This window comes from Danio aesculapii, chromosome 7 (genome assembly GCF_903798145.1).
Source record: "Danio aesculapii chromosome 7, fDanAes4.1, whole genome shotgun sequence".
Lineage (NCBI taxonomy): Eukaryota > Metazoa > Chordata > Actinopteri > Cypriniformes > Danionidae > Danio > Danio aesculapii.
Window position 1 is genome coordinate 24,313,502 of NC_079441.1, and position 27,248 is coordinate 24,340,749.

General features: G+C 34.8%; 2 protein-coding genes across 2 annotated transcripts in view; both read left to right on the forward strand.

Annotated features, from left to right (window-relative positions):
- The first annotated feature begins 9,572 nt into the window (after window positions 1–9,572).
- Window positions 9,573–14,681, forward strand: hmgb3a (high mobility group box 3a). Its single transcript, XM_056461372.1, has 5 exons — window positions 9,573–9,674; window positions 11,475–11,681; window positions 11,854–11,990; window positions 13,309–13,483; window positions 13,567–14,681. The coding sequence occupies exons 2-5, from the start codon at window positions 11,532–11,534 to the stop codon at window positions 13,744–13,746; spliced, it is 642 nt and encodes a 213-aa protein (XP_056317347.1). The 5' UTR covers window positions 9,573–9,674; window positions 11,475–11,531; the 3' UTR covers window positions 13,747–14,681.
- A 5,631-nt stretch (window positions 14,682–20,312) lies between these two features.
- Window positions 20,313–27,248, forward strand: part of arrb2b (arrestin, beta 2b) — an 81,480-nt gene continuing 74,544 nt past the window's right edge. The window contains 1 exon segment of the mRNA XM_056462723.1: window positions 20,313–20,540. Within this exon segment, the coding sequence (XP_056318698.1) occupies window positions 20,518–20,540 (23 nt within the window). The 5' untranslated portion in view covers window positions 20,313–20,517.

A 27,248-nucleotide genomic window follows, 5' to 3' on the forward strand; every position in this document is an offset into this window, starting at 1 on the left:
TAAGATGACCTCCTCTCGTGCATTTGGCCATTCACTCAGAATGACTGAATTAGGATAATTGTGCGTCTCTGAATAATTAAGTGACTCGCACAATTGACTTCTGTTAATAATTGATATGTTTTGGCACATCTCGGGTTTATATGCTGTTGCAGTTTATTTGGAATTAGTACATATTTGAATATTAATTTAAAAAAAAGTATGTGGTAATTTAACAAGATTGGTAAGTAAATCAGTTAAACCACCTCTTACTAGTGTATAATTACACACGGAAAGTTTCATTTGTTAATGTTTTATGGACTTGAGCTAACATAACCAAAGTTACAATTTTCTTAAAAAGGTTATAAGATTTTGAAATACAGAAACAACTGTATTGCTATTTGAACTAATATTAACTAAAGAAACATTATTCAAAAATATTACCAAAATGTTTTATGCACACAGACATCATTTGCATTTAAAATATTACAGAATTAAAGCAACCAAGTGAAGCAGTAAACAAACAACATAGCATCCAACTACTTAGACAAAAAGGTCTGTTAACAAACTTAAATGTTAATCGATAACAAACATTTAGAATCTCAAAGTCTTATTAAAGATCCTACTTGTAAAACACACATTTAATATGTACCAAAAACATACATTTCTGTTTTGCCTCTAAGTGTAATTCGAACATGTTGTTTTAGGACATACTACAAAAAAATCTAAATATGACAAACATATTGAGTATATACTAAATCAAATGTGTTAAAAACAGTATCATTTCAATATGTTCTAATTATGCTTAGAGGCAAAACAGAAATGGATGTTTATGGTACATATTTGACATGTGTTTTTGAGATTCTTTGAGATTATAAATGTTTGTTAACAATTTGTGTACATGCACATAAAGAATAACTGAAGCACATACTGTTTATGCTAACATGAAACTAATTAAGATCACACTTTAACATAAGTTGATATTAGTAAATGTATTTAAAAACATGAACTATTAAAAAGTATTTTACAACAATTACTAATCATAGTTTAACATATACTATTAAAATTATTAAAGGTTATGCTTGTTGATATTAGTTAACTAACAACAAACAACTTTTATTAATTCTGTAATAAATTCTGTAATAAATGTTTTGTTCATTGTTTGTTGATGTTAGTAAATACAATAGCTAACATTAATTACTGAAACTGTTGAAAAGTGTTACCATAAATGTTCGTTCAGGCGCTATATTGCACTGTGCCCAAATAAATGCTAAACAATCAACTCTTAACACTCTACTAACTGTTTAATTTAATCCTAATTTTCAAACTTGTTAAACAACCTCTCAAATGCAACCCTTTTAAATAATAATATTCATTACATATTTTAAAACCTTTTAAAAATACATTTGCGGATTTCTGACACATCTCTAAAACATGTTATGTACTACCAGGTTCTTAACTTGTTCCCATTTATACCGACACACACACACAATGGTGATAAATAGTTCTACATCATAACACTGTAAGCCTACTCACTTGCATTGTCTAGGCACTTGACGGCAGAGAAGTGCCTACACCTGATGTTGCGCATCCACAATAAAATAAACAGTCAATTTAACACTTGATGACTTTAATTTAAATCTAAGGGCTAGAAGGTCAGTAGCTCTTAAAAATTGTTGACTTCTGTGCACCTCAGCCAACACTGACCCCTCTCTGTTATTTTATGTGGCCTACCACTTCATGGCGGATTTGCTGTTGTTCCTAATGCTCCCACTTTGTAATAATACCACTAACAGTCAACGGTGGAATATTCAGGGATGTACTGAAGCTAAAACTGGAGCTAATCTACAAAACAATATAAGATCAAGTCCATAAATTAGTATACACAAGCTAAAATGTTAGGGAAAAACACAAAATAAAATGTTAATAAACAGGAAAAATCTAGACAAACATAAAAAACAAACATTTAGTTGACATTCTGTAGTTTGTAAATTTTTTTTGCAATAACTTGTTTGAATTTAAATGAATCATCTTTCTATTCCTAAAGATTTTAGGTGAACAAACTCTTGTTTTAATGGATATAGCTGTTTAATATTATGTCTTGTTGGGGATGAAGATTAACAGTTAAAAAATAAACGTCTGGTGTGTCAGATGAAGAGAAGACTCCGAGTCGGGGATGCAATGAAAATGAAGAAAGTTTACTGAAGATAGTTTGCAGTTTCATCAGCAGAATCCAGCTTCAACACTTGCAAATGAGTTCGTTGGCCGCTCTGCTCACAATCTCAAAGCATCAAAAATTTTGAGAAATTTTCACAGTATGTCTGATAATATTTTTTCTTCTGGAGAAAGTGTTATTTGTTTTATTTCGGCTAGAATAAAAGCAATTTTTACTTTTTAAAGAAACATTTTAATGTCAAAATTATTAGCCCCTTTAAGCTATTTTTTTTCGATAGTCTACAAAACAAACCATCGTTATACAATGACTTGCCTAATTACCCTAACCTGCCTAGTTAGCCTAATTAACCTAGTTAAGCCTTTAAATGTCACTTTAAGCTGTATAAAATTGTCTTGAAAAATATCCAGTCAAATATTATTAACAAAACACATCAGACTCGAGAAAAACTTCAGTTGATATATAACCTTTAAATGACCAATACAACTATTTGTTTAATGAAAAGAAAGAGACAAGGAATAACGAAAAAAATATTCCTTTTTCCCAACACCACAAAAGAGATGAAAGCAATGCAAAATCAATCACATACTGCTGCTCAACAAGTGTTGATGAAAAGATCTTTAACTGTTTCTTGCAAATAACTCGGATTGAATTGGGAAGGTCATTCCACCAGATCATCAGAACATTATAGGTAAAAGTCTGTGAAAGCCTCTTAGGATGGAACCACAATGTGCTGTTCATTTGAAGAACACAAGCTTTGAGAGAGCACATATGGACATTTCTAAAATATCTGTTACGCGTCCCCTTCCAGAGAGGTTTTTAATCTTATATTTTATATAGTTTTCAAGTATCAATACAACATACACGTCCCTCTCTCTAGTGTATCAGTACGAGCTTGCGTGTGACCAGACATAATACAGTATATGACAGGAAGCTCTCCCGTCAGACTGTCGTGAACACACTCAGAGGCTGTGCATCACTGATAATCTTGTATAATTAATGTATAAACAATCATTTGTCTTTATAAAACCACAATGTAATTATTAGAGCCACGGGTATTAATTTTGTTTTGCCTGCAAATCCTTTTTGGACTCACAAAAAGATGGTAAGCATTAACTTGCATTTTCTGAATCAACAATTGACCACATTTTCTGCTATGTGGATAGCCTGAGGGTGACTTAATTAACGTTTGTGTGAACTGTTAGTTTAACTAATCAAACTGAATGATTTTAAATACTTTAATACTGGACTAATTGTGACTTGATTATTATTACGTTAAAAGAGATCAGTGGCTTAGTCACTTTATTCATCAGGGATCGCAACAGCAGAATGAATGAGCTGCCAACTTATCCAGCATATGTTTTACACAGTGGATGCCCTTCCAGCTGCAACCCAGTACTAGGAAACATCCATACACACTCTATCACACTCATACACTACGGCCAATTTAGTTTATTCAATTCACCTATACAGCATGCCTTTGCATTGTGGGAGAAACCGGAGTTACCAAACTCCACACAGAAATGCTGACACAGCCAGGACTCAAATCAGCAACTTTCTTGATATGAGGCAACAGTGCTAACCACTGAGCCACCGTGTCGCCATCCACAAAGCATCAGTAGGGTTTACAGAGAATGGTCCAAAAAAGAGAAAATATCCAGTGAGCGGCAGTTCTGTGGGTGCAAATGCCTTGTTGATGGCAGAGGTCAGAGTAGAATAACCAGAGTGGATTCAGCTGATAGAAAGGCAACAGTAACTCAAATAACCACTCGTTACAACCGAGGTATGCAGAAGAGCATCTCTGAATGCACAATGTGTCGAACCTTGTGGCGGATGGGCTACAGCAGCAGAAGACCACACCGGGTTCCACTCCTGTCAGTTAAGAACAAGAAACAGGCTACAATTCGCACAGGCTCACCAAAATTGGACAACAGAAGATTGGAAAACCGTTGCCTGGTCTGATGTAGGGTCAGAGGTTGGCATCAGTACCATGAAAGCATGGATCCATCCTGCTTTGTATCAACGGTTCAGGCTGGTGGTGGTGGTGTAATGGTGTGGGGGATATTTTCTTGGCACACTTTGGGCCCATTAATACAAATTGAGCTTCGTGTCAACACCACAGTCCACCTGAGTCCATCCCTTTATGACCACAGTGTACCCATCTTCTGATGGCTACTTCCAGCAGGATAACGCACCATGTGAAAAAGCGTGAATTATCTCAGACTGGTTTCTTGAACATGACAATGAGTTCACTGTACTCAAATGGCCTCCACAGTCACCAGAACTCAATCCAATAGAGCACCTTTGGGATGTGGTAGAACGGGAGATTCACATCATGAATGTGCAGCCAACAAATCTGCAGCAACTGCGTGATGCTATCGTGTAAATATGGACCAAAATCTAAGGAATATTTCCAGTACCTTGTTGAATCTATGCCTTGAAGGATTAAGGCAGTTCTGAAGGCAACCAGCCCGGTACTAGTAAGGTGTACCTAACAAAGTGGCCGGTATAATATTTAGGACACATTTCTAGTCTGAAAGACAGTTTTAACTGTGGATGTAACAGCACTTTAACGTGGCACACTTAGCATCCCTGTAGTGGCACACTGACATAATTCTTACAAAACAGGAAGATCTGTGCTGTGCTTCAAGTTTTACAATGCTCGCCAGATAAAAAAAGGGCTTTTGATTAATGTTTCGAGAATTTCATTGGGCAGCATAAAACCGGGAGAAAATTGTAGGCTATACAAGTGCATCCTGCGAGACAAGTCAAGAAAATCTTTTTTATGTCCTGAATGAAACACCAAATTTTGTTGGTCTTGCTATTTTCAGGTTCAACACTGAAGACATCTATCATAAAAAATGCAGTACAGTATAAAACAAAGTGGGATTATTACTGTCTGCCACAGCCAAAGAAAGTACACCCTGTATATGGTACATCATAACAGGACAAACGTCTCCCTGGTGCATCCACAAACGATTTGCCCTTGCAGGCTGCTTTATGTGCTGGTAAATTTGTTTTCATGCACCTCATCTGAAATATCTCACAGTGTGTACTCTTTAAATGCAGACAAAATATAAAACCGTCTATATATAAACCATCTCCCGGAGGCCTCCAGTGCCTAACATCTGCTTCTACAGATGCGTGAGATAAACAAAGATGAGAAATCTGCATTCAGTGGCCACTTTATTAGGCACACCAGTGTTGTATCTAATTAATCACATGGCAGCAACTCATTTAAGCATTACTATATAATGTGTAATTTATATATACTTATGCACTGTAAAAAAAAGCCCTGGGTTACACACAATTCCTTCATGTAGTACCAAATTGATTAAATTAACTTTATCATTTTTGCCCATTTTTAGTGGATTAAACATAAAACAATTTGTCTCTAAAAATGTAACAATTGTGATAATTGTGTCGTTTCAATTCATTTAAAATAAGTAGTTTGAACAAGCAGCAAAAGTCATTTGTTGAGTCAATCTAGCGCATTTACGTAGGCATGCTTAGGATGATCTGCTGATTAAATTTGAACTTGGTTTTAATATAGTAAATGTGTAGTAACACCTTTTTGATACATTGATTATCATTTGCATTATCACAGTTTTATTACAAATATCAATGAAAATAATACAAAATAACCAATAATACAAAAAATAATAATAAAATAAATATAAAAATATAAAAAAATAAATAAATAAAATAAAAATAAAATAAATAAAAATAAAATAAATAAAAATAATAAAAAAAATTATAAAAAAATAAAAATAATATATAAAATAATTACAAATTTCAATGTTGAACTATGATTCCTATGTGAAAAACATTTGTATTTATTTATTTTTGTAGCAAAACAATGGTTAATTTAAACCAAGCATTTAAACCAAGCATCAGAATGGCACAGAAAGATGGTTGTTGGTAAAGATGGGCTGATCTGAGTATTTCAGTAACATCTAATCTGCTGGGATTTTCAAGTACAACCATCTCTAGGGTTTACAGAGAATGCCATAAAAAGATAAAAAGCTAATAAGGAGAAGATCTGTAGGCAAAAATGGTCAGAGGAGAATGACCAAAGCGAACAGTAACTCCAATAGCTTGTTACAACTGAGGTCATGCAGATCAAATCAAACTGATCACAAAACACAATGTTTGAAGCAGATGAGCTGCAGCAGCAGAAGACTATGGCAATTCATTTAAAGGGGTATTAGACGATTGGGAAATTATCCTGATGATTCTCTAATTTCTGCTCTGGTGTTTGGCTGGTATATTATTAGAATTCTGCATGAAGATGAAAGCATAGAACCACCCTGACATGCATCAGTGATTCAGCCTGCTGTTTGTGTACTGGTATGAAAGACACACTTTGAGCCCCGTAGTACTAAATTAATGGCATAGTTTACCCTAAAATTAAGATTTACTCACACTCAGGTGATTTTAAACCTTTATGAGTTTCTTTTCTTTTTTCAATTTTGTTTGAAAATGGTAACCAATGACTTCCATAGTAGAAAAATGAAATATTGAAATCAGTGTTGGTTTCCACCATTTTTTAGAAAATCTTCATTTGTGTTTAACAGAAAAAAGAAACCCAAACATGTTTGCAACAAAAAAGGGTGAGTACGTTAATAAAGAATTTTCAGTTTTAAGTGAACTGTCTCTTTAAATGTCACAGTTCTACAATTTTATTGCTGACCATGTCCATCCCTTTATGACCATAACAGCCACTCGCTGATACTTCAAGCATTACAAGGTGTCACAAAGCTCAAATCATCTCTAACTGGTTTCTTGAACATGAAATTGAGTTCAAATGGCCTTCACAGTCAGATCCCAATCATATAGAACACCTTTGGGATTTACAGGAACAGGAGATTCACATTGTGGATGTGCAGTTGACAAATCTGCAGCTAATGCTTCAAGCTGTCACGTCAATTTAGATCAAAATCTCTAAGGAATGTTTTCAGCACTTTGTTGAATTCCACAAAGAATCACAGCAGCTCTGAAGGCAAAAGATGGTCCAAACTGGTACTAACAAACTAGGTTTACCTAATATCAGGTATATTCTGTATATAAATCTAAAATATGGAAAGTTACATACAGTTGAAATTAGAATTATTAGCCCTCCTGTTTATTTTTTCCCAATTTCTGCTTAACAGGCTATTTTTTTTCAGCACATTTCTAAACTTACTTACAGATACTTGAAATCTGGACTTCCTTAGAGATCAGTTCACAACCACTGAAGTCAGTATCCTTAAACTATTTCAAAAGTACAGACTCAGGTATGTTATTGTTCTTTTTGGTGATGTGCACCTTTCATTTGATAATATATAATATGAATTATTAGCCCCCTAGTTTATTTTTTCAGAAGATTTTTTTCAACACATTTCTAAAGATAACAGTTTTAATAGCTCATTTCTAATAACTGTTTCATTTTATCTTTGCCATGATGGCAGTAAATAATATTTAACTAGATATTTTTCTAGACACTTCTATACAGCTTAAAGTGACATTTAAAGGCTTAACTAGGTTAATTAAGTTAACTAAAGGTTAGAGTAATTAGACAAGTTATTGTATAATGATGGTTTGTTCTGTAGACTATTGAGAGAAGAAATATAGCTTAAAGGGGCTAATAATTTTGACCTTAAAATGGTTTTTAAAAAATGAAAAACTGCTTTTGTTCTAGCCAAAATAAAACGAAAAAGACTTTCTCCAGAAGAAAAATATATGATCAGACATACTGTAAAAATATTTGGGAAATATTTAAAAAAGAAAAAAAAATCAAAGGGGGTCTAATAATTCTGACTTCAACTGTATGACATACAAGTTCATGCTTGGATTTTTAAAATGTCATTTATGCAAAATATATTTCAAAACATTGCAAAAATGGCAGTTAACACATCTATTGAACCACTGAAATTACAATAATGAACTACTATACTATATATAACAGAGCAAGGAAATTTTCACAGTATATCCTATAATATTTAATTTTTTCTAGATCATTTATTTTCAATTGGTTTGGCTGGAATAATTGATGTATAAATTAATTTTAAGGTCAATATTATTAGCCCATTTTTTGGGATTTGCTACAGAACATATCACTGTTGCCCACTGACTTGCCCAATTATAACCTTACTTGCCTACCTAATTAACCTATTAAGTCTTTTAATTGCACTTTAAGCTAAACACTACTGTCTAGAAAAATGACTATGTACTGTCATCATGGCAAAGATAAAAGAATTTATTTATTAGAAACTATTATATTTATTATAGTTAATTGAAACTATTATATTTTTAAAAATCTGTTGGAAAAGGTTTTCTCCCCTTGGAAAATATTGCAAAAATAATTAACATTTCACAGGAGGACTAATAATTTCGACTTCAACTGTGTGTTCATATATAGGGCTAAACCACACATCGTTTGAGCATCGATATCGCAATATGTTTATCTCCAATAGTCACATCACAGGATTAAATGATTTATTAATGTTTAAAAGATACGAATATTGATAAATATTATTACTTTTTAAATATTTATACAAAGTTGACCTTGATATTTTACATTTGAGTTTGATTTCAGTACTTGAATACTGCTAGACTCAAAAGAAAAGCATAAAGCACTGTTTTTTATTTGTTTTTGCTTGTAATCTACTATAATTTATGCAGATCCACTGCATAGAATCATCCTAGTTGATCTAAATTAATGAAATCTTTCCAAACAAAGCTATTCAAATAATCTGGTAAAATTTTATTTATATCACAATATATATCGCAGTGAAACTAAATATCGCAATGTCAGATTTTTCCAGTATCGTGCAGCCCTTATATATACCCATATATCAGATTTCCAAATGGGCTTGGTCTTACACCTTGATTTTGTGTGCTACTTGTATAAGTGTATTGTTTTGTTTTACTACTTGATAGGCACATGATCAGTCCATGATGATATGTGAATCTTATTTCTCTCATATTCATTTTAGAGTGATTCAATAATAATAATAATAATAATAATTATTATTATTATTATTATTATAATAAAATGTTGTAGCTATATATGACTGACGAAAAATCTAAAAGAATTTTGGGTCCTTAAGGAACTAAAATCACACAATTATGGTAATCTTTAAAGAACCCCTGATTATTACTGTATTATATGTATTTGGATGAAGGAAAGTGCTAAGCATGGTCAAAAATCATGTTAACAGTGTATCATTTATAACCACTAACCTCACAGCTGTAACCAGACTCGAAGCCTAGAGTTGTTCAGTGTAAGTTCACTAAGCATCCTCCAAAAGTGCAGAGGCTGGGCATACGAAAACCCAAGCCAGGACCAATCTGGAAGAAGGGGCGCTTGATGTGCGTGTAGCGCGGCCCAATGGCGAGGAATGGAGGTTGTTTTGAATCGGCGAGACTGCGTAGCCAATCAGGCCGGTCTCGTGTTGAGCTAGCGCGAGGCTCAGTGCATGGGCTTTAAAGAGGAGAGAGAAGGGAAGACAGTGGCGAGATTTCAATCAAGTCAACAACACAGGTACGGAAAACCGTCTCATTTCCAACACTGCTCATTTCATTCATATTCAGGTGAAATGTTTAATTTTATGCACAATGATAGATTTTTTTAAAAATATATGTAAAATGTTAAAATAACATTTATTCATTAAACGCAGAATAAAAGTGTTTTTGATAATAATTTATTCACATGTGAAGGTCAAGAAGGAGTTTTGTATATTTGCAGTTTGTTTGCTAATATCTGCGTTTTGTCTTTCTGAGGTGTTCGTGATTTTTTTTCAGAAATAGCAGAAATGTGTGGAAAGAAGATAAAAGTGTTTTTAAAAATGAAGTCCAATGTAATTTTCCAGCCTTACTGATATCAGTTCTAAAATGTCTCATTTTCCCCTGAAAAATTAAAAGTTATTAAACTGATTTGTATTGGACTGTATTCTTCACGCGCATCGCTGCTGAATATGGCTCGCCGTGTCCTGTCTATGAACCACCCTGCTTCTTCTATGCAGACCGATTTCGATGACATCTTCGCGTAAATTAAAAATGTATTCTCGCAATCATTCGCTTATGCTATTACTCTTTGCTCTCTATCTTAAAATTTGAACAATAAAGCTCTAACCGAATGGCAAATGTATTTTCGCGTTTTTTCTCTTCCAACTTAAACAAGCGCGCTCGCCGTGTATTAAAATGGCTGGCGATTGAGACCATTGACGAACAGCTATTCCTTCACGCAGCAAGGACGGAATCATTTAACACCGAAAACGTTTGTTTTGCGAGCAAAACTGCCCTTTCCTTTCGTTTTCGCTCTGAATTGTCTATCTCTATCTCTTAGTATTAAAATATAAACGCTGAATAGCCATTTATCCTCTTTTCCATCTTGACAGTCGCGCTGGATAGACTCGCATAGGCAATGGCTGGCTGTAGTCTTTGTTAAGGCAGGCAGCACTGCGCCAAGCGACAACTTAGAAAAACAGTTAAATACGCCAAAACGCGTCCTGACAGCATTTTGCAGCAATTACAAACTAAAAGTATAGCCTTTGTTTTAGCTAATAAATATGTTTTTCTTGTCGTTAAAGCTTTGTGCTCGCTAGAATCGCATTTTAAACGCAAGGGGGTGTGTATTGCTTTGTTGCACGGTCAACCCATCTGTTTGCTCGCTCCGCAAAGAAGCCATTTTAATGAATGAAGAACAGCAGCGCAAGCCAGAGCTTATAGCAGCTGCTATATATAACAGCCTATATATGCTTGTAAACAGGCAGAACGCTGCAATTCAATAGTTTTAAACCAAGAGCAGTCACTGGCTTCAAATTAAAAATGTATAAGGTTTAATCAAAATAAAGAGCAGTTTCTGTCATGAGGATGCATTCTTGTGAAAAATATTAATTCTAACACTAAAAGCATTTCTGGGTTTTAGTAGCCACTTTTTTAGGCCTCTACCAACCATGACCAGGTGCGTTGATATATATAACCTAGACTGTGTATGAAGGCAATACATGTCTAGTCCAAACTTTTGCAATAAAAGATGCTGACTGCAATTGCAAGGTAGCCACAAAGAATATAGCGGTGGCATGGTATATTTTCTCCTAAAAAAAGGGTAGTGAACATCAATCAGTCTCATTAATAATCAGTTCACATCCCCCACATGAGAAGGACGGGTCTGGAATTCCCTTTGTGCATCATCTTAGTTTAATATGCCCTGCACCCTTCTGCTTTTAGAAATGATGCACCATGTAAAATAAAATAACATAATAAATGAACATTATTTATTAACAGTTGCACCTTAAGAGATAAAAGGTTGTTTAATGCTCTTTATTTTTTATTGTTTTAGGTCAAATCACTACACAAGAGAAGACTTCAGTAGACTTTGGTCCCTCTTCTTACGAAAATGGCGAAAGGGGACCCCAGGAAGCCCAAGGGCAAGATGTCTGCTTATGCCTATTTCGTTCAGACTTGCCGAGAGGAGCACAAGAAGAAAAGTCCAGAGATTCCGGTCAGCTTTTCTGAGTTCTCCAAAAGATGCTCCGGAAGGTGGAAGGTTAGATTACAATGACATTTCTGATAATATCTCACTTATTTATTATATAAATAATATATTATATAAGTAATAAATTATTATATAAATAATAATTAACTTAATAATGTAAATAATGCAATATGGCGGTAGATTCATGTTCTCAGTGCAAAGGTGTCTTGATTTTGTTGCGCAGGCGATGACTGATAAAGAGAAATCCCGCTTTGAAGACATGGCCAAACAGGATAAGGTGCGTTATGATCAGGAGATGATGCATTACATGCCAGGAAAGAGAGGCAAAAAGAAGGATCCCAATGCCCCCAAGAGACCACCGTGAGTATATTATCAAAAATGACCATGTCTGGTTATTATGAAGAATATTTAGTTGATTTGATGTTGGCAGAGAAGGTTTTAGATGTTGTTTATGAGTTACATACTAGCAATTGTAGTTTATGCAATGGTTTAAAACTATAGAATTGATTTACATATTATATATATATACATATGTACAGGTAATTAAGTAGATTTTTTTTAAATGATTTTTATTTTATTTATTAATTTTCGATCGGCTTAGTCTCTGATTTATCAGGGGTCGCCACAGCAGAATGAACCACCAACTTTTCCACCATATGTTTTATGCAGAGGATGCCCTTCCATTTTTATTTTATTCAAATAAATTAAACAATGTTACTTAATTCAAACCATGTATAAGACGGGGTTACTTTTAATATTCTAACATTGTATTATGCATTAAATAAATGACAGTGCATTTTTATGGGGATATTTATGTTAAATTAGCAACTAAAAAAAAACTATCATTTTACTTAAATATTTTGCAGTGCTTGCCTATTTGGATCATTTCATTAAATGATTTTTAAAATTATGACAGGGTTTCAATAGTTATTTTGTTTGATATTCGAAAATTTCAGCATTTTAACAATATATTATGTAAGAGTTTAAATAGTTATTTCTTGATAAATAATTAAAATTAGGGTTTGAATTAATTAGTTATCAGTTTATTTACAGAATAGGAAAGTTCTCTATAAATTTATTAATTCATTTTCTTTTTGGCTTAGTCCCTTTATTAATCTGGGGTCGCCACAGCGCAATGAACCGCCAACTTATCCAGTATATGTTTTATGCAGAGGATGCCCTTCCAGCTGCAACCCATCACTTGAAAACATCCATACACTCCCATTCACACACATACACTACGGACAATTTAGCCTACCTAATTGACCTATACCACATGTCTTTGGACTTGTGGGGGAAACCGGAGCACCCGGAGGAAACCCACGCGAACACGGGGAGTACATGCAAACTCCACACTGAAATGCTAACTGACCCAGCCGAGGCTCGAACCAGCGACATTCTTGCTGTGAGGCAACCGTGCTACCCACTGCACCACCGCGTCGCCGCCTAAAAATTTATATAAACGTTATTTAAGAATTCCTTTAGGTATCTTGTTCTTTTGCTGTTTTAACATTTTAAATATGTACTAGGTGTGGGGTTTAAATGATAGATTGCCTTTCTGTAGTTTGGTAATAAATAATAATAATAATAATAATAAACAATTCTTAAATTAGTGTTATTGCTTATACACAATTATTGTTGAATAACAACTGACTTTTCGATCTCTAATGTTCAACAGCTCTGGATTTTTCCTGTTCTGCTCTGAACATCGTCCTCAAATTAAGGCTCAGTATCCCAGCCTGGGCATCGGAGATGTGGCCAAAAAACTGGGCGAGATGTGGAACGGCCTCACAGATGCTACCAAACAACCCTACCTGATGAAGGCCAACAAGCTGAAGGACAAGTACCAAAAGGCACGTCTCTAAACTCTAAACATTCACCATGCAGCATATCAAAAATCACAGCCAATTCTAACAATATTTGCATTTTCCTGCAGGATGTTGCAGACTACAAGACGAAGAGCAAGGCCGGGGGTGTTTCCATGAGCATGGGGATGCCGATGGCCAACTGTATGCCTCCCAAACCCATGATGAAGAGCAACATGGACGACGAAGAGGATGATGAGGAAGACGAAGAAGAGGAAGAGGATGATGACGAATATGACGACGACGAATAGACTTTAATTTTTTCTGTGTGTGTGTGTGTGTGTGTGTGTGTTACGATTATAATACCTATTTCCCCAGTAGATACGGAATACACTGGTGGTCTTTCATAGCCCCGTTGTTGTTTTAATAGAGGTGGAATGTTTCGTGTGCTGTTGGTTAGAGACCGAAAAACCACCGTTTTTGACCTCCAGCTTCGTGTGTGTGTGAGTGCATGTGAAGACCTCACTTCATCACCGTAGCCCAGTGTCTTCCTAGCCCATGTTTGTATCCTTTTACCAATTGTATAACAAAAAGGCCTTCAAACAAGTAACACCATACATGTGTAAATCCCTTCTATTTTCCTTTTCAGTTTAAGAGTGCGTAGCTCTGTATATGGTTGAGTAGATATCGTTTATGATTGTAGTGTGTTGCATGTGGAAAGGTGTCATAGTTTGGTAACTGTGCGCCGATATCTGACATTTCATGCTGAAGCCGTCATTCTTGTCCAGTTTTAGGAAAAAAGAAAATCAGTGCAAAAAAGAGCCGTTGCCACCAGCACGTTGGTTAGTTTTGTTGCAGGCGGGTGCGCTATATGTCGTTTATTATTATTATTAGCACATCCGAGATCAGTATAGGCAAGATATTTATATTATCTTCCCTATATATATTAACCGTTGTGTGATCTAGGAATGCACTATATATATATATGTATAAAAGTACAGATTTGTGTAAAATGTGGTCAAATGTTAGCGGAAAACAAGTATGAGCACTCTTAAAAAAATATCTGAACAAAAAAATTTGGCCAATGTTGATTTGGTCGCTGATATATCGTGCATCTCTAGTTTGATTCTCATTTTTTGGTTGAATATAAAGTAAGACACAATGCTGATGATAAATCTGTACTTATCTGTATCTATGATTTTCATTTTATATGTTTGAGGTTTGCAATTAAATTGAAACGTTTTTATTTGTGTGTCGTTTTTCTGCAAACAGACAAAAAATATATAGGATGCCAGCATAAGTCACTCTGATGAGTGTGGATAATTAAACTATGGCTAGAACACTAAATTCTAATCATTTCTACACCCTTTTAATTTTTTATTTTTATATTTATAAGACTGAACAATTGCTGGGGGAATGATTTAAGGTGGCTTACTAAATAATGAGTTTAATGGTTTTGATCGCTAGAGGTGAATTGGGTAATCTAAATTGTCCGTAGGGTATGTGTATATGTCCTGGTCCTCCAAGTTGGGGAGGTTAAACGTTGGGCTAACAACCCACCTTGTAAACATTTGATGTTACGAAACACTAACATGGTGTGGCTAAATATCAACTTTAATATAAATGGCCCTGGGAGTAAGTAATGGTTTTGGTAGCCAGTGATACTTAAATGTCACCATATATATATATAATGTTTGAGCAAAAGCAATTAAAGATTATATATATATAACATCACTTTTTTTAAAAGAATTAAAACTTTTTTTTGTTGCTTTAAAATGAACTTGTCACTTAAATAATGGCATTATATTTAATATTTTTATTGTATCTGAAGTGATGATTTCAAATTTAACATAAGAAAGTACAAACGATTAAAAATTAATGTCTTTCTCATTTCCCTTAATGTTTGTTTTGATTCAAGATCATTGTTGCTGTTTTCGACATAAAATTGCAATCAGGCAATTAATTAATTAAAACCTGAAAACAATAATAATTCATTTTCCAATATATATATATAAATAAACCATAGAGAAGTATAGTGATACTGGACTAATACAATAATAAAAAAATAAATAAATGTTTTTTATTACAAAAGGAAACAAATAATAAACACAGAGCAGTGGCGAAGTGGGTAGCGCTGTCGCATCACAGCAAAAAGGTTGCTGGTTTGAGCCTGGCCTGGGTCAGTTGGCATTTTTGTGTAGAGTTTGCATGTTCTCTTCGTGTTGGCATGAGTTTCCTCTGGGTGCTCCGGTTTCCCCCACAGTCTAAAGACATACGCTATTGGTGAATTGGGTAAGCTAAATTGCCCGTAGTGTATGTGTGTTTCCATGAAAGGGCATCCGCTGCGTAAAACATATGTTGGATAAGTTGCCAGTTCATTCCGCTGTGTCGATCCCTGATTGATAAAGGAACTAAGCCAAAAAGAAAATAAATAAATGAAACAACTAATAAAATAAATACAATAATAATAAATAAAATAAACCAAAAACTAATCTGTTTTTTATCTTAATTTTAAATTAATCATGTACAGATGTACAGTTGAAGTCAGAATTATTAGCCCCCTTTGAATTTTTTTTTTTTTAATATTTCCCAAATGATGTTTAACAGAGCAAGGAAATTTTCACAGTATGTCTGATAATATTTTTTCTTCTGGAAAAAGTTTTATTTATTTTATTGTGGCTAGAATAAAAACAGTTATGAATTTTATAACGGAATTTTAAGGTCAAAATTATTAGCCCCTTTAAGCCATATTTTTTTTCGACAGTCTACAGAACAAACTATCATAATGCAATGACTTGCCTAATTACCCTAACTTGCCTAGTTAACCTAGTTAAGCCTTTAAATGTCACTTTAAACTGTATAGAAGTGTCTTGAAAAATAACTAGTCAAATATTATTTACTGTCATCATGGCAAAGATAAAATAAATCAGTTATTAGAAATGAGTTATTAAAACGATTATGTTTAGAAATGTGTTAAAAAAATCTTTTCTCCATTAAACAGAAATTGGGGGGAAAAAACAGGGAGGCTAATAATTCTGACTTCAACTGTATATATGTTTCTATTTCCAGTTTAATAATATTAACCTTCTTGTTAATAGACAGACAAATGGAACTATATTTTGTTCTGTACTAATTTCTCAGATTTTTTTAGATTCTGATTTTTCTCAGTATTTTTTTTTTTTGTGTGTGTTTTGATCTCGAAATCAGTGATGCCTAGAACAGCGATACGGGGATCTGGATCTATTGGCTTTTGACCTATTGTTGAGAATGTTAGAAAAATATTTTCCCAGTAAGATGATAAGTTTGGGCAGCTCCAAAACATGAGCCAGTGATACCGGTTCTATGAATAATATATTTTAATAGTTATGCTAAGCTTTAATATAAATTATGTAAAAGTATATTTCAATTAAATCTTAAATGATTTAAAAGTCAAGTAAAATGTAAATAAAATATGGGGTTAGAATGTCATTTAAAAGAAACTAAGAATAGACAATCATAGGCTTTGGACTCAGGCTGCGATCCTTAAACTGTTAAAAGTTGATTAAATAATTTACAATTTGCTCTTAAAGGTTTTCATTGTTGGCAGTTCATTCTGCTGCCCCCTGCTGTGACCCCTGATAAATCAGGGACTAAACTGAAGGACAGTGAGTGAATAAGTGAGTGAGGGATTTCACTGTAGGATTAGTTCTGGGTTACTTTTACTAAACACTGTATACATAAGTACATTGCTCTGCAAAGTCATTTTAGGGTTCTTCAAAGAACTATTTTTTGTAGTGTGAAGAAGACCTGAAAAAACGTATTAATTCCAGTGAAAAGTGTCATGGACATTTAAAGTTCTTTCATCAGTATCAATAAAAAACATTTTTAAGACTGTTCATCACTGTAAACACGTAATCAACAGCAGCTAGGTTACTACTGTTGTTTATTTATTTATGTGTTGCCTAAAGGAATATTTGTAGACGATATATGGCAAGCCGTTTTGACATTTAATTTAATTCAATTCAATTCAAATCAATATCTATTTTCATGTTAATAGTGCTTATTTTTTAGATACTAGTATGTTTTCCATTAAGTTCTAGTGCTTATTCATTAGACACTAGTGTTTTATAAAAATATACCAGTGCTTACTCATTAGACGCTGGTTCTTTATTTGAGATACTAGCAGTGGTGGAAAGAGTACTGAAAAATCATACTCAAGTAAAAGTAGCATTACTTGCCTAAAAATGTAGTCCAAGTAGAGTAAAAGTATCTGTTGTAAATATTATTTAAAGTATGAGTAAAAAGTAGTCCTTTTAAAAGTACTCAAGAGTAATGAGTATTGCACTGTTAAAAGCTGATGCATTCATTCATTCACTCATTCATTTTCTTTTCGGCCTTTATTAATCTGTGGTCTCCACAGTGGAATGAACCACCAACTTATCCAGCATATGCTTTACGCAGATGCCCTTCCAGCTGCAACCCATGACTAGGAAATACCCATACACACTCATACACTACGGACAATTTAGCTTACCCAATTCACTTATTCCACATGTCTTTTGGACTTGTGGGGGAAACCGGAGCACCCGGAGGAAACCCAAGTGAACACAGGGAGAACATGCAAACTCCACACAGAAATTCCAACTGACCCAGCCGAGGCTCGAACCAGCAACCTTCTTGCTGTGAGACGATTGTGCTACCCACTGCGCCACCGCATCGCCCAAAAGCTGATGCAATTATATGTAATTTGTGGATGTGTGTAAACGTAACATTCTGTAGTGCATTTAGTTATTGCCCAGCAGGCACACAACATCATAAGACGTTAAAATTAGGTTAGATTTAGGTTGTTGTGATGTCAGGTGACCAAAATGCAAGTCTAGCCAGTGTCTAAGGACAATGTTATTTTGATGTGCAATAATGATGTCAAATGACGTTGATATTTGGTTGATTTTAGGTTGTGTTAGTAAGTGACCAAAATCCAACGTCGAGCCAACATCTTAAACCAATGTCATATTGACATCAAATACTGACATTTATTCATCAGGTATAGCAACCAAAATCCAACATCTGATAGACGTCATAGCGGTAACAATCCCACAACGTCAAGCTGTAACATCACTAGACGTTGATATTTGGTTCCAATTTCTGATTCCAACCCAATTTCTTCTTGGACACTTTAAATGCTTCCAAACAGTTTGCTGCAATTATAAAGGGCCCATGTCTTGAGGTAGTTCATTACGATGCGATTTATCTTCTATGTGCAATTTGATTGGACAGGAATCACTGGACTGATTTTTCTAATCGCCATAAACAAGAAAAAATAAAGGATTGACTGCAGGTTGAAGGAATGTAGTGGAGTAAAAGTACCAATACTGCACAAAAATACTCAAGGGAAAGTAAAAGTACACATTTTTAAAACTACTCACTAAATAAAAATTTCTGAGAAAAACTACTCAATTACAGTAATTTGAATATTTGAATAATTTGTTACTTTACACCACTGGATTTTAGTACTCATTCATTAGATACTAGTTCCAATTAAATAGATACTATAGTACTTATGAATTAGATACTAGTACGTATTCATTAGATACTACTATCTAACAGGTACTAGTACTTATTCATTAGGCACTAGTACTTAATAAATAGATTCTAGTTCTTATTTATTAGATATTAGTACATAGTACCTATTTGATCATTTTTCCATTGAGTTCTATGGGACCTGTCATCAAGATATAAACTATTCAGTTTTGACTAGTATGTATTACAGCTGGAACTTGTATATATTTTATGTACTAGAAGTTAATCATTAGGCACTAGTGCTTATTAATTAGATACTAGTATATAATTAATAAATAGAAAAATTGATAGATGGATATTTTTAAATATATATTACTAGTAACACCAGAAAAGTTACTAGTCACTATTAAAATAAGTACTAGTATCTAATAAATAAAAACTAGTATATCTTTAATAAGTACTAGTACCTATCAAACAACAGGTACTACAAGTCCGCTACGCCCCTGAGTACTAGTATCTATTAAATAGGTACTTGTATCTAATGAATGAGTACAAGTATCTAATAAAAAGAACCAGTGTCTAATGAGTAAACACTAGTATATTTTAATAAGCACTAGTATCTAATGAATAAGTACTAGTACTTAATGGAAATGATACTAGTATCTAAAAATAGGTACTAGTAACATGAAAATAGATACCAGTACGGGCTATTGATTAAATGTCAATACGGCTTGCCACAGACGCTATGTATATTTATATGTGGATGTTGTTTACCTTTCTCTGGATGGTCGCTAGATGGCGCAAGGCCCTTTTATAGTAGGAGAGCTCATGGACGCGTTACATAATGCCATCATGGGAATCTTGTGGAAAATGACATTAGTGACATACTGAAATTAGACGGGAGTCATATTCAATCTTAAACGAACTCTGTATTAGTTTAACTAGGAGAAAAATTACCATCACTTCACAAAATGTAGTTTAAGACTTATTGTAGTTGATCCCGCGTAATGTGATTCGCCTCATCATTTTGACATTTTAATGGATTTCCTTCAGAGATAACATTTTTGTGGTTGACATTAAGATGAAAACGCGCGAGAACTCCAAATCCTTCAAACACATTACAAACACTAGTTCGTCGTTTCCCCGAAGAACGCGGAACATACGCCATACGATACACGTAAATATGTAAATGTTTTACTTTTTTTCCTCATAGTTTGTGTGTGTGTGTGTGTGTGTGTACCAAGCAGCACAAGTTCTTTCTCAACCATATCTCTGATTGGTGGTCCCCAGGGCAAAGTGGGCGGATATCATGACCCGCCTGATGACGGCAGAAGATTCTCCGCGTTTGATTGGCTACTCGCTCTGCCAGTCAAACGCCGAGGCCAAAGCCCAGTTGCTTGCTGTCTGAAGCGGCAGCAGCAAGCGGAGTGGGGCGAGAGAGGCTTCCGTCTCAGGGCTGCGGAAACTACCCTGCGAGACTGGCACTGATTGAGGAAAGGAGGAACGCTTTATTCGAGGTCTCGTCTCTGTGAAACATCCCTTACAAAGTGTCCAGCATTTACTGAAGGAAACGGCCTGCGGAGATGGGCGACAAGGCGGGGACCAGGTAAGAGAGACAGTTTTCAGCGCAGGTTCAATTCAGGCTTTGACTTCTTATTTTGAAGTCACGATATTGTGTACTAACATCACACCCGAGGATGAACAATCCCTGCAAACCTCCCAGGCTGGAGGGATGTCGCGGGGAGCCAGTAGTCTATTTGAGCTCGTTCGTTTGTAGCCCATAATGTGTGTGTACATGCATCGGCACTCGAAGCAAACGCTCCTAAAACATGATCACTGGACATCTCCTGTACTTCGGCCAGGGTGGGGTGACTGACCAGCACGATTCACCAGCCCTCCGTCCTGCTCTTGGACACCATATGAAAGCAAATGCAACTGAACTCGCGTAGGAGTGATGCATTTAGTCGCTATTATCAGCTGCGATCTGCTGTTATCTTGTTGGTCTCAAGTTGTGGCTGGTTTATTTATGTACTCGCGACAACTCCTAGCACTTACCACGACATGTTATTATATCACTAACGTTATATGCATTATAAGCGAGCATACACTATTGTTTTCCGCCTCACAGCCAGAAATCAAGAAGTCTGTCGCACCCAGCGCGAGAAATTCCTGCTCATCACTGCGCACTCACTTCCTCAACTTTCAGAAAAAAGGCCTCGACGTTTCCTGTGGCAGCAATGCAGTGGCTTTTGCTGTGTGTGTGAAGTGTCTTTTTAACACCTCTCCCCGTGTCTGTGTGCAGAACAGGCCCTGTAGGCGCAGTGTAGATAGATAGTCGAGTCGTGGGCGACCATGTACGTGCGCTGAGTTTGATGAGTAACCCAGCAGATCCTCTCAGTTGTGCCTTCAGTTCTGCTTCCATGTCACGGCTCTCAGACCGTCAGAGAAGGACACCCGCGGCTCTCTGCCTCCTGGCTGTCTGAAGACCAAGTTTTAGGGCTTTATCAGAGGGCTGCATGTTCCCCCGTTTGATGTCGGTCTGACTTGTGACAGCAGGGGGCTTCAGGGGGAGGCTTGTTGTGCATGACATAAGAAATAATAGTCATAAATCACATTTTTAGTGAGTTTACTGAAGCTTTAGACCAGGGGTGCCCAAACTTTATCTTATAAAGGGCTAAAAACTAAACTTCATTGAGGCTAGTAGGCCAAAGGTAAATATAGATACCATGGGTAATTTCCTAATTTATTTAATAATAATAATGTTTAAAAATGACCATAAAACATTGCTTTATATTAACTAACACAGTATTTTACATTTTATAATTAACTTATTACAGTTAAAGCAAAACAAACTAATTTATAACAGAATTGCACTAGTATTTTGCATTGACCATCCATCGAGTGACAAGATTTACATTTAAATAAAATCTGATTCATTTATAACATTTCATTGAAACAATAAAACGGCAATAAAACAAACAAAAAAAGATGATGACGATCTCTGAAATTGGTGGTAAATTCATTCGCCCCAACACTCTCCATCATTCTCACTCTCCTCTCAGATGGGATGGCCCACGGGCCCCACTTTAGGCATCTTTGCTTTAGTGAGAACATATGGAGCGTCAGGGGCGGACTTAGGGATTCGGAGGCCCTAAGCAATTCCAGGTATGGGGCCCTACCATTGAAACTCAAAACATTCTCTTTCTCTTTTGACCTTTTCACAAGACTGTTATGATGCATTTACCTGTCATCATAATCTTAAATCCTTGAAAGTTTTTAATATTTAGATTTTTTTTTAAAGAATAAACATTTATATGTATTTATGTGTGTATTATATCATCTTTGCGTCAAACTAGAAAAAAACAAATTACCGCTTGTGCAAGGTGTTTCTAATGCAGCGCCAATGGGGCTGAGAGTAAATTTGACGTTATTCTCTCTTCTGCTGCCGTCATCAGTCTCACACAATTTTTTGTCCTTTTTCTGAACGTATTGATAACACCAAGTTTTTCTTTTATTATTTCAGCAAAGATGGTTGTAAAAAGATTTTGGTTATTGTACTCTCCCATTCACTGCACTCTAAGTTTACCCAACTATGACCCCTTCTGCTACTGAGAAATCCAGAAATGTGAAAAGGGTCTATAGGTATTTTAATTCTCTGTAGATTCTTTATTTATTTGTAAATAAACTGCATCTTAAACTATATTTTAAGTGGAACCTTTATCTTAATGTAAATTAAATACAATAAATTCACAAATAAATAAAAACAAGTTCACAAACTATTTACAGTTAAATAGCCATATTTGTGATTAGATTTTAATATTTGCATGTGCAGTACAGAAGGAACGTTCCACTAGGCTGTTCATGGGGGCCCCCGGTTTTGAAAAGAAGTAATAACGTTAAAATCTTAATAGATTGTACAACATATAATAGAAAATTTATAAAAGGGCTATATGATTAATATAGGCTTCTTGGCATTTGTTGGGGCCCCTCAATTCCCTGGGGCCCTAAGCGGCTGCTTACCTTGCTTATTGGTTAAATCTGCCTCTGAGCTTCACAGTCAAAGAGAAAAACTCACTAACATATCGTAGCTGCTTCAAGTATTGCTATAAAAGTAATATAAGTAAGGTAATATTTTTTTTAACCTAATTGTAATTATTTGATATGTTGATAATTGTGTAGTGCTTATTTTATTTATGGAGAAATTTAAGCAATGACAATCAAGAGTTAATTGTCATGTTATGCCAACAATTCTTAATCATTAAGTTTTCGTACACAGTTAATGACAGAGAACGAAAGAAAACAAAAATGCTGTCAAATACAGACACAAATGTATTAGGATATTTCAGAATCAGAAAGAGCTTATTGCCAGGTATGTTCACACATACGAGGAATTTGTTTTCGTGACAGAGCTTCTACAGTGCAACAGGATAACAGAGACAGGACAAAAAACAGATAATAAATATATATTTAAAAAAAATAGAAGTTTAATTTTGTTCTAGTGTAATAGGACGCAGAATAAAGTTCTAAACTAACATAAAATATAATTAAAGTATAGTTTGAATTCAAATATTTATACAGCATTTAAGGAAAAATAAATTCCATAAATGTATTTCAATTATAATGCTTAATTAATCAGTAGTAATTAATCATTTAATCACAAATTCATGTCTATAACAGCCCTGCATAAATGACTACCAGTTTAAAATATAAATATTAGTTGTCACTAAGTAAAAAAAAAGTGTTCATCAAAATATTATTACATTTTTGCATTATATTCTTGCATTTACTTTAGAAAACTCATTAAAGTTTTCAAAGCAATAGATATCATCCCACAACATGGACACTTGGATTTGCACTGTTTGTTTGTTTGTTTTTAATTAAAGAAATAATCAGAGGTATGTAGTAGATTGTGTGCAACAGGTTTCCAGCAAAGTTTTCATCAAGTCGATAAGATCTTAGAAATGTATGATACAGTTAAAACAGGCAGTTTAACAATTGTTCAGTCTTCCTTTGCATCAAACCTGCATGACTGACTTTCTTCTGTGGAACTCAAACAGTTACTTTCTGTTTGATCACCCTGCACTTTGTATGGTTAAAAAGAATGCTTTAAAAATACATTACTAACTAAACAATTCCTTAAACCTCCATATTTAGCCTCTCAAGGCTTCATTTTGCCAGTGAAATTCAAAGTTTGGCTCTTTTGTAAAAGAGAACAGTGATTGTTGCATGCTTATTGTATTGTAATGAGATTAAATAGCATGGCTGTTGTGTGTGTGGAGCAGTTGTTCATCAGCCCACTAAAGAGCAAGCCATGCAAAGCAAACTTAGCATGTATTGATTGACACACATTCATAGCGCTACAAAGCTGTGAAAGAGGCGTTTTATGTAGGTGTCGTCAGCCCTTCTGTGCATTCAAATTAGCCTTGGGTAAATTAAAGCTCACTATGACTCCATAATCATTGCCTTTATCATATTTTCTATTTATGAACACATTTTTACCACCTAAGACCTTCTAGAGCTCAACAGTCACCCCTGCTTGCTTCTGTTTTTGCTAGGTAATTCTGATTCAGCCTCTCTTGTGGTTCTCTCACTGGAGTTGTTTTGGAGGCTGTGTGGGTGTAAGTGGATCTCGCAGGCTCAGTGGTGTGTGGTGGTCTTATGAAATCAGGAGGCAAAATCTCCTCTGTGCGCATGTTTTATGTGATTAAGCATTTTTTGGGATAATGAAACTCTATTTATTAACAAAGAGGTCATTTTTTTTTTATCTGTGTGCCTTTAATTTTTGACATTATTTGCTGTGGTAGTATTGTAATATTATTTTACAGGCTATGTTTTTTATATATCTTATACTGCAGACTGTTGTTATTATTATTAATAGTCACCTTCACTTCGACTCGTTAGTCATCAAATCCTCTGTAAACATAATAAATTTAATGATGTGACGGGCACAGTGGTGCGGCTTTGATTTACTTGTTGATCATTTCATGTTTTAGGACCATTGATTTTATGAACAGAAATGATTATGTCTAAGTTGTTGCCTTGAACTAGTTTGTCATTTTAAACAATTTGACCCTTTAAGTGTTTGATAATTTGTAGACCGTGAACATGAGATGTTCATTGACTGGGTAATGAACCAGGCAAAATGAAGGAGCTCCATTTTTATTATTAATCTATATTGGCATCTTTGTGCTCATTTGTCGTCTCACAATCGTCTTTGTCATCTCACAAAGTTCAGTGGGTTATTTAATGGTGCCCTATAAAAAATCTGGGCACACCTAGGCATAGTCAAATAATAAGACTTCAGTACATAGAAATTGCCAAACCATGACACCATTGTTTTTTATGCAAATGGTCTCAGACACCATTGTTTTCCTGTTTTTATCTAAATTTGTGAGTGTAAAGCCAAAACAGACCAATATGCTCCACCCGGGATCCACAATCCTATTGTTAAGTCGTGACGCAAAAAATACTGGTTCCGTGTCTAAACCACTACTCATTTGAATTGAGAAAATATTTGTTTATATATGTGTGTGTATATATGTATATGTATGTGTGTGTATATATATTTATATATATTGTATATATTGTATATTTATATATATTGTATATATTGTATATATATATTGTATATATATTGTATACTGTATATACTGTATATACGGATTATATTGCGATTTTGTGATTTTCGAAAGCATTCGAAATGTGATTGGTCACAACATTTACTAGTGAGATTACAACAATCATCATTTTCCTTCTTTATTCTTATTCTAAATTTATATTAAATTGACAATGTAAGTGGAACTTTTATTTTGAAAACAGGAGACACAGCAAAGCCACTTTGAAGAAAACCAGAGCTAGCCACACTGTATTGTTTTCTATGCATAGCTAAGCAACGACTTCAAGTTTTACAACAAGTCAGGACGCGAAATGCAGGATATACAGATTACACATTTTTTTCAGCGCTGTTTATATCTGTTTAATTGTATGTTTTGTTAATTTATCATGTTGATCGTGAAATTTGCTGCATATGTTTTCAATGAGGCATCAAACATGTAGACTGCTGATTATTGTGTTTAATGGACATTGAAGAATCATGTACTGTAATTTTTCTGGCATGAAAGAGTAGCGTTACACTTTATTAAACGTCACCTTTTGATGCAGAGGTTGATATTAATTCTTGGCTGCGTTTACATTTACAATATAGCTTCAAAATACAACAAAATACAGCCGTATGTCTGTTTCGTCGAATTATTAGAATTTAGTCTATATTTTATCCACAACACAACTCGGGAGTAAAATAAGTCATGTTGGTGGTTTATATTAGAATAGGATTGTCAAAAGTATTGATATCCATACCAATTGGTACTGAAATTTAAAAAAACACCCATTTCCCACTAATATTTGAGTGCTGTTGAGCGCATAAACACTGCTTAACATAGCATTTTAAATCTGTATTGATCAGCTGCTTTATCTACGAGCTGACATATCAGCGATCACTTGATAGATCAACTGAAATGCCCCAGTGTCCACGTACCTGCGATCCGCGTAGCTCTGCCATGAATGGTGTGTGGACCTAGCAACATCTCCAGGTACTCCTTTTAGAATCAGACCAAAAAGTTATGTGCACCCCTGTTTATAGCACGGACTTTAGAGAGACCCCAAACATGTGGCCATGCAAGCAAAATGAAATGGCATAAATCCATTACAAAGTGCTGCGTTTCAAGAACTGATCACACTACACAAATATTGAACCAGTTCAGACTACCAAAAGAGACCAATAGACAAGAGGAATGTAGAATGAAATCGAGGAATAGGAAGACGTGAACTCTAGAAATCCCAATCAAGTTTAATTTCTGTCAATGTTGTGCACCACTCTAGAAACTGTTTGCCTAGATTTTCACTTCTACAGCCGTTTGTATACATCCAAACTAAACTTTTATCAACTTGTGAATGTTTACAATTGCTCTTCATTCCATTCCCAAGAAGTGGAGGCCTAGAGTTGTAAGTAAAAAAAGAATAATGACATTGTGAGTGACTCCTGTGGTCATTTTCAGTCGTCTAATCACAGAGAATCACTTCGGTTAGACCAGAAAAGGCCAAAAAGTGATAAAAGAACTTGAGTTAAATTCTAAACTAAATGTCAACGCTTTTGCATCTGCACCATTCTTGTGCAAAATCCTTCAGACGAGGACAACATGGACTGAGGAATTACTGGAGGCTGGTTAGCATGTATTCTCTGTACTCCAGTTTATGACATCTGCATGCTCAAATGTGTTGTTGTCCTCATTTTGTAGGTTAATTGATTGGTGTAGTC